General features: G+C 67.2%; 1 protein-coding gene across 1 annotated transcript in view; it reads left to right on the forward strand.

Annotated features, from left to right (window-relative positions):
* The window catches only part of LOC111161676 (BTB domain containing 2), an 18,065-nt gene extending 10,033 nt beyond the window's left edge, over nucleotides 1-8,032 (forward strand). The window contains exons 3-9 of the mRNA XM_022525472.1: nucleotides 2,642-2,798; nucleotides 4,258-4,363; nucleotides 4,454-4,651; nucleotides 6,309-6,501; nucleotides 6,656-6,743; nucleotides 6,877-7,023; nucleotides 7,214-8,032. Coding sequence (XP_022381180.1) covers nucleotides 2,642-2,798; nucleotides 4,258-4,363; nucleotides 4,454-4,651; nucleotides 6,309-6,501; nucleotides 6,656-6,743; nucleotides 6,877-7,023; nucleotides 7,214-7,375 — 1,051 coding nt within the window. The 3' untranslated portion in view covers nucleotides 7,376-8,032. The remainder of the gene's footprint in view (nucleotides 1-2,641; nucleotides 2,799-4,257; nucleotides 4,364-4,453; nucleotides 4,652-6,308; nucleotides 6,502-6,655; nucleotides 6,744-6,876; nucleotides 7,024-7,213) is intronic.
* The last annotated feature ends 467 nt before the right edge of the window (nucleotides 8,033-8,499 follow it).

Consider the following 8,499-nt stretch of genomic DNA (forward strand, 5'->3'; position numbering starts at 1 on the left):
CTACCCAGCAGTTAGAGCGCCTTTTTTTTTTTTTTTTAAAGATTTTATTTATTTATTCGACAGAGATCTCAAGTAGGCGGGGGGGTGGGGAAGCAGGCTCCCTGCTGAGCAGAGAGCCTGACGCGGGGCTCGATCCTAGGACCCTGAGATCATGACCTGAGCCGAAGGCAGAGGCTAACCTGCTGAGCCCCCCAGGCACCCCTAGGGCACCCTTTTAAATGCAGTTCGTTTTCTCTGTACGAATGTTAAGATGGCACAGAGTCACACAGGGAGATACGGGTGCGGGGAAGGAGGGAAGGAAAAGAAAAAAATGAAAGTTCCAGCAAGTGTGAAGGACAGAGCAAGCGGCCCCCATCTGCTGTGTCCAAGGCCACGCGAGTGCTGGCCGAGCTCCAGCCCGCAGCCCCTCTGCCCTTTGGGGCCACCCCTGCTCTCTCCCGCTGCCCGCCACTCACGGACGCCGGGTCCCTGGATGCCCCTTAATCCTTGACTCTGACACGGTTGGTCCTTCGCCAGTCCCAGCGTCTTCCCCGATGGCAAGTGGCACTCTGGGGAACAATCTCATGGATTTGTCATCGTGTAGCTTCTCAGATTGCTCAGCCCAGGGGCCAGTGGGCTCTGTCTCCGTCTCCACCACTGCCCCCGCCGCTGGGAGTGTAAAAGCAGCCATGGGGTGGGGGTGCTGTGTGCCAATAAAACCTTGTTTACAAAAACAGGTGACAAAACCATGATGAGCTATCACTCCGTACCTGGGTAACTATTACGAAAAACACAAAAACACAAGAGAGCTGACAAGAATTAGTGGGGGGTGGGGGGTGGGACCCCCGTGCAGGCCCAGTGGGAATGTGAGACCTGGCTGTGTCCGTGGGAGACTTGCCGGAGGCCCCTCAGGAGGTTTCCACATGGAGCCACCACGTGACCCAGCAGTTGAGCTGCGGGATGTCTGTGCGGGAACCGAGAGCAGGGACTCTGACGTGACCTGTGCACCCGTGTTCACAAAGCGAGTGTCCACCCGTGGGTGCAGGGGAAATACCACGTGTCTGTCCACACGCTAGAATGTTAACGCGGAGGGACCCCGAGGACACGGGGCTCTGCGAGAGCAGCCGAACCCAGAAGGACCCGTCCCGCAGGACCCCACCCAGGAGGGCCCTAGAGGAGTCCCGTCCACGCAGACAGGAGAGGGTGGGAGCCAGGGCTGGGGCAGGGGGTGGGAGACTCTGTCCCCGTGTTGGGGGATGGAAGGTTCTGGAGACGGAGAGTGGGTGGTTGCAGGATGGGGGAGTGTGCTTCCCGCCGCTGAAGCACACACCTAAAAATCTTACAGCGGTGTAATTTATGCTGTGCATCTGTTTAAAGTTTTATCTAAGTAATTTCTTTTTTTAAAAGATTTTATTTATTTGTTAGAGAGCAAGAAAGAGCATGAGTGGGGAGGAAAGGGAGAAGCAGGCTTCCCACCGGGCAGGGAGCCCTATGCGGGGCTGGATCCCAGGACCCTGGGATCGTGACATGGGCTGAAGGCGGCGGCTTAACTGACTGAGCCCTCCAGGTATCCCTAGTTAAGTAATTTCTGCTTTTTAAAAAAGATTTTATCCATTTATTTGACACAGAGAGACACAGTGAGAAAGGGAACACAAGCAGGGGGAGTGGTAGAGGGAGAGGCAGGCCTCGCGGAGCAGGGAGCCCCACGCGGAGCTCGATCCCAGAACCCTGGGACCGTGACCTGAGCGGAGGAGGGCAGCTGCTTAGCGTCTGAGCCCCCGCGACACCCCCCAGTTAAGTCACTTCCAGCTCTGACGTGGGGCTTGAGCTCTCGACCCTGAGATCAGGAGTTGCAGAAGCTCTTCTGACTGAGCCTACCTGGCCCCCCCTTGCTGGGTGAAGTTTATCGTAATTAGAAAAAAACCCAAAGACATGTCGGAGAGAAAACGGGAACAGGTGGTGGGTTCCAGTGTGCAGGACCCCGGCCTAGAAGGCGGCGGGGGCGGTCCTGCTACTGCTGCGGAGCTGCCCCCCCAGAGGATCGCCGGGACCTCGCTGGGGTGGGAGGGGCTGTGCTGCCGCCTGGCGCCGCTGCTGGCTGGGCGGGTCCAGGTGCCCTCACCCCCCACTGCTGGCCTGGGGGCCTCCACGCGCCTGCCCCCCTCGGTCCGGGGCTGACCCTGTGGGACCACAGCTGCTCGTGCCTGGGGCTCTTCGGCTTCTGGCACATTCTCGGGGGACAGGGGCGGGGGGCTGCGCTGGGGCACAGCCCCCCAGGCCTGGCTCTTGGGGCTGCGTCCCTGTGCATGGGGCGGGCTTCAGCCCGTTCCGACCTCTCCATGCCTCGTCCCGCACCGCAAGCCGCACGTCCGCGTTCAGAGTGCGGAGGTGAGCGCGAGGCCCGGTGCCCAAAGCTCTGGCCGCCCCAGGGCAGACCCTGCTGCGGGGACCTCGGGCAGAGTTGGGGGGCTTCCGCGCTGGTGCCCCCGGGGAGGGAGGGGCTGGACTGTGGGTGCGGTAGCCCCTGGCTGGTTGTGTGTGCAGGGTCTTGGGCAGGTTGTGTGTGCAGGTCACAGGGCGACGACACCCGCTCGTTCCGGAAGGCTCCTGGGGCTGGAGCGCTGCTGCCCGCCGGTCTGACGGTCCTAGTGTCCTGTCTTAGGTTTCTGTACTCGGATGAGGTTCAGATCGGACCCGAGACGGTCATGACCACGCTGTACACGGCCAAGAAGTACGCGGTGCCCGCGCTCGAGGCCCACTGCGTGGAGTTCCTCAAGAAAAACCTGCGGGCGGACAACGCGTTCATGCTGCTGACGCAGGTGCGCGCGGCGCGGGGCCGGGGCTCCGGTGTGCGGGCGCGGGGCGGGGCGGGGCGGGTGAGGATGTGGGACCAGGCGAAGAGGAAGGCTCACGGGGCCGGCGAGAAGCGGGTGCTCGGGAGAGGCCGCGGGTGCGCAGGGGAGAGGGAGGCCGGGAGAGGGCGCGGGTGCACGGGGGCTGCGGCGCGAGGCCGGATCAGAAGGCCGCTGTGCGGGTGCCGTCCGGCGAAGGCCTGGGCGGGGGAACCGGATGAGGACGCGGGTGTGGGGCTAGGGCGCGGCGCGGAGAGGGCGGCGGGAAGGTAAGGACGCGGGGGCGCAGGGGTTAGGCGAGGACACCGTGCGGGCGGGTTAGGGCGCGGATGCGGCGGGAGGCGGGTGAGAACGCTGGTGCGCGGGGGCGGGGCCGGGACCCTGAGACTGGGCGCAGGTGTGCTGCCGGGGAGGGCAGGTGAGGGCGCTGGGACGGTGCGAGAACTTGGGTGTGCGGGGACGCTGGGACCAGGCGACACTAAGGCGCATGGGGGTTGGGGGGCGAAGGCGCGGTCCGGGGGAGTGGATCAGGAGGGAGGTGCGCGGGGGCGGGGGCGGGACGCGGGTGGCCGTGGGTGCGCGGCGAGGAGGGTGTGTGGGATGCGGGAGGGCTGGGCGAGAAGGCAGGCGTGTGAGGGTTAGGGGAGGACGTGGCTGGGGGTGGACCTCTGAGTGTTGGACGTCCCTTAAATTTTGTGGCTGAAGGCGAGCTTTCCTAGGCTCATCCTGGCCTGGACCTTTCAGACAAGGTGCGTGGCACGTGTCTGGCCAGAGATTTCCCAGCTGCGTTTTGATGCCCTTTCTCAGGGGTCAGGTGTGGGGAGAGGGGCTGTGACCATCATAAGAGTTTCTTGGAGCAGGTCCCTTTCAGGGTCTGTGGTCCCAGGCGTGGGGGTGTGGCTGGCGTGGCCACAGGGACTGGAGGCAGGGAAGGATGTGGACACAGGTGGGTAGGGGACAGGGCCGCCGCCTCCCTGCCTGGCCTGGGCTCAGCCTCGTGTGGGGTGTGGCAGGGCCAGAGCCAGGCCTTGCGGGTGGCACCGAGAGCCGTAGCCCTGCGGGTTGTGCCGACCAGGCCCCAGGCAGGGAAAGCACGTACCGGGTGCAGGGCTTGTGCTGGGCAGAAGGAGCCAGAACGTTTTCGGCTCTGGTTCCCACGCCCTGCAAGCAGGTTCCTGATGGAGCAGTCCCGGCTGGTCCGAAGGGCAAGGCCTCCCTGTCCGCTGGCCGTGGGGGGCCCTCTCCCCGGACCTTCCTGCCTTCCCGCCCGCGGGCCCCATGTCTGCCTTGGAGGCTCGGGCCTCGTAGAGCCCGAGTCTGTGCGGCCCCTGTGGCCGTGAGACGTGGAATTCAGGCCTGCGTCTGGGCCCGAGGGGCATCCAGGGTTTCCGCGCCGGCCGTGCGCTGAGGTCCGCTCTCTCGCCAGGCGCGACTCTTCGACGAGCCGCAGCTGGCCAGCCTGTGCCTGGAGAACATCGACAAGCACACGGCGGACGCCATCACCGCCGAGGGCTTCACAGACATCGACCTGGGTAAGGCCCTGGTCGCCGGGGCATGTGGCCGCAGTGGCCGGGGAGGGCGGCGCGGCGACCCCCTGCCGAGCTGGTCCCCTCCTGCCACAGACACGCTGGTGGCCGTGCTGGAGCGGGACACCCTGGGCATCAGGGAGGTGCGCCTGTTCAGCGCCGTGGTCCGCTGGTCCGAGGCTGAGTGCCAGCGGCGGCAGCTGCCCGTGACGCCCGAGAACAAGCGCCAGGTGCTGGGCAAGGCTCTGGCCCTCATCCGCTTCCCGCTCATGACCATCGAGGAGTTTGCCGCAGGTAATGGGGAGGGGGTGGGGGCCGCTCGGCAGGAGCACGACCCCCCGGGTCCCCAGGTGTGACCCTGAGCCAGCTGCGGGAGCTGGGGTGGGGGGTGCTTCTCCACGAGGACACCCTGGCCGGGTTCACGTGGACAGCGTGGCCCGCATGCCAATGTGTAAAGACCAACACCCCCTGGGCGGCACCCACCGGGCATCTGGGCTCCCTCCCCCCATGTCCCGCGTGTCGGTGAGCTTGTCTGTGTGCGGGCTGGGCCGCCGCAGCCCCCCGGCTCGGGTTCACGTCCTGGACAAGCCTGCACCGGGCGGGAGGAGGCTGGGCTCGCGCCGACGTGGAGGCAGCCCCACCGTGTGGACATGTGGACGGGTGGACGGGTGGACACCGAGCTGCCGGCCTCCCCTCCGGGGCTGGTGGGTCCTGGGTGAGGCTCCCGGTCCCAGCCACGTAGCTAGTGCCGATCGCGGCCCGGGTCTCCGTGTGCCCCGCTCCCTGCTTGGCTTGCCTGATCGAGCAGCTGCGGTAGAGAACTGTTAGCACGTGTGTCGCGCACGCGCGAGCCAGGACCGCCGTCTCCTGCGGAGTAGTTGTCTTGAGCGTGGGGTTCAGGGCTGGCTGTGACGTCCGAGCCCGGGTCGCCCATCATCAAAGGCATAGTGAGTGCCTCTCGCACGCCAGGCACCGGCAGTACATGGTGACCACGGGGGCCTGGGCGCTCTGGATGGCGCCAGGATGTTGTCGGGCGGGGGCAGTCAGGGGGCCAGGACTTGTCCCATCCCCACACCCGCGGGAGCCTTGTGGGGGTCCCTCCCGCTGCAGCTTGGCTCACACCCCCAAAACTGCTCTCCTGGAGGTCCCCCTGCCCACCGGGCCGCTGGAACCCCTGGGCGGCAACCCCAGCTAGTGCCACCCACTCCCCTGGGTGTGGGGTCTCGCTGCTTCCTGTATCCCCCCTCTTGTGAGGCCCCCCCAGGCCGCCCTGCTCTGCCTGATGCCTGCGGTCCCTGGGAATGATCTGTGTCTGCACCCTGGGGTCGGGTCCGGCCTTCTGGCCCTCTGTGGCTCAGCGCGTTTTAGAGAAGGACCGCCCCTGCTTCTGTGTCCCACCGGAAAACACGAGACTAGAGACAAGTCGGGAAACACCGCGCCCGGAGACTCGGCAGCCGAGCCCACCGCGGCCGCGGCCTGATGTCCTTTTCCTCCTGCATTTCCTACGCAGAGATTAAAAAGAACCGTGTCAACTCTGTTCACGTTGTATCTTCCTTACTCCCCCAGAGCTGTCCCCGCGGTCCCGGGGCCGCACACAGGCCTGTCACCAGCCCGCGGAGACCAGCTCCCCCAAGCGTGGATGGAGCCGGGCCCGCTTGCCGCCCCCACCCCCTGTCTCTAGGTTGCCCGGCCAGGACCCCCGCCGGCTGGGGCAGACAGCGGCCCCTCGTGAGCCTGGGCGGGTTGGCCGCAGCTCCGCGAACCAGGGCTGCCCCCCAGGGCCACTGCTTGCCGGGTGACCCGGGGGCGGGAGGGGCCTGTGGCCCCGGGAGCCAGCGGATCGGACGCCCCCGCAGATGCCAGGGCTGCCCGGACCCCCCCCCCCCCCCCGCGGTGTCCTCACCTCTGAGGGCCCCCACCGCGGCCCGACCTCCGCCCCCTGTGCCCGCAGGGCCCGCGCAGTCCGGCATCCTCGTGGACCGCGAGGTGGTCAGCCTCTTCCTGCACTTCACCGTCAACCCCAAGCCGCGCGTGGACTTCATCGACCGGCCGCGCTGCTGCCTCCGCGGGAAGGAGTGCAGCATCAACCGCTTCCAGCAGGTGGAGAGCCGCTGGGGCTACAGCGGGACGAGCGACCGCATCAGGTGGGCCGGCGGGGGCGCGGCCGGCGGGCCGGGGGCGGGGCCGGAGGGCGGGGGCGCGGCCGGCGGGCCGGGGCCGGGGGCGGGGCCGGAGGGCGGGGGCGGGGCCGGCGGGGGACGCGGCCGCAGCTTGGCACCTGCTCTGTTCACCACCCAGGTTCTCGGTCAACAAGCGCATCTTCGTGGTTGGCTTTGGGCTCTACGGCTCCATCCACGGGCCCACGGATTACCAAGTGAACATCCAGGTGCCCGCCCCGTGGCCCGCCCCCCCCCCATCAGCCTGCTCGTGGGGGCACGGGCCGACTCTGGGCCTCCGTGGGGTCTTGGGGGGGTGCACGGGGGGCCTTGGTGAGCAGCGCCCGCTCCCCCCCCCCCCAGATCATCCACACGGACAGCAACACTGTCCTGGGCCAGAACGACACGGGCTTCAGCTGTGACGGCTCCGCCAGCACCTTCCGAGTCATGTTCAAGGAGCCGGTGGAGGTGCTGCCCAACGTCAACTACACGGCCTGCGCCACGCTCAAGGTGCCCCTCCCAGACCCCAGACCCCGCCAGGGCCCCGACCCCCGCCCCATTGTGGGGCTCTAGGGTCATCGTGGTCATCGCCCCGGGCGGGGGGCTGCCACCCCGAGGCCTCCAGTAGGACCCACTCCCTTGGGAGGGGCCCTGCTGGGACCCCGGGGTGCCTGACTGCCGGAACCCCATCCACCCCCAGGGCCCGGACTCCCACTACGGTACCAAGGGCCTGCGCAAGGTGACCCATGAGTCCCCCACGACGGGGGCCAAGACGTGCTTCACCTTCTGCTACGCGGCCGGGAACAACAACGGCACATCCGTGGAGGACGGCCAGATCCCCGAGGTCATCTTCTACACCTAGGCCCCCAGGCCCCCGAAGCCACCTGAGGCCAGCAGGCCGCCCCCCGTCCCAGGCCGTGCCCCCCGCGGCCCCCACGCTGTGGGCGCGCTCCCTGCCACGTTTCTGGGCGTCAGGAGAGGGTCACTCCCGAGGGGAGCCTGGCTGCCTGCTCAGAGGAGCCAGGCAGGAGCTGGGAGGCCCTCCTGCGGGTGTCAGGAGGCAGGGCTGGCCTGGACCCGCCCTGAGCGGAGGGGCCGCCAGGTCCTGGGGCGTGGGAGTCCTGCACGCTGTCCCTGCAGCTCGGGGCTGCCTGACCAACGTCCTTACCACGGGCTTCGGCCAGGACCCCGTCTCATGTTTGTCCTGTCCCCCCGCACACGGCAATGCATTCTGGGTTCCCATTCCTCGCGCAGGAGGCGTTCGGCGGGGGCGCCCCTAGTGCATCGGCTTGGGGTCTCATGTTCTGGTCTGGTCACGGGATGCTCAGGCCACCCCGACCCCGGGCCCCAGCGCACTGGCCTTGGTCCCCCCTTGAGGTCCTACAGGCTGGCGCTCTGCCAGGCCCCCCGCAGCCGTCCTGCCCCTGCAGCCACGGGCACAGACCACAGGCGCCATCTGCCCGGGTGATGCCGTGGGTCCGCTGTGGCGGCCAGGTCCCCGGCTGGCCCATCCCCCACCCTGTACATACCAAGCCCTGCCCCTCCTGCAGCCACCTCCGAGCAAGCACCCTGCCCAGAGGTGCGGGAGGGCGGAGCCCTGCCCCCAAACCCTGCTGCACCCCCACCACATGTTCCCGCCCCGTGATTCCTTCTGGAAACTGTCCTCCCCAAAGCCATGGAAGGTGTGCCCTCCTCACACCGTACCCCCACATGATTTTTTTAAATAAAGGAAAGAAACGTAATGGCCCTGACACGCGAGCTTCTTCCTGCTGGAGGCGGCCCGGGAGCCCAGTTGCTTTGAGAGCTGGCCCTTCTCCGCGGCCATGTCCCCACCGAAAGACTGGGCGACCCGGGGAAGGTTCTGCCCATGTCTGGAATCATGGTCTCCTGACACAGATGTCCCTGCCTTGGGGACCCTCCCCATGCCCTCTGTCTTCTGCACGAACTTCTGGTCTGCCCATCTGGGGACCCCAGGGAGGCTCTGCC

This window comes from Enhydra lutris, unplaced genomic scaffold (assembly GCF_002288905.1).
Source record: "Enhydra lutris kenyoni isolate GAN:26980312 unplaced genomic scaffold, ASM228890v2 scaffoldscaffold86, whole genome shotgun sequence".
In the NCBI taxonomy this organism is placed as follows: domain Eukaryota; kingdom Metazoa; phylum Chordata; class Mammalia; order Carnivora; family Mustelidae; genus Enhydra; species Enhydra lutris.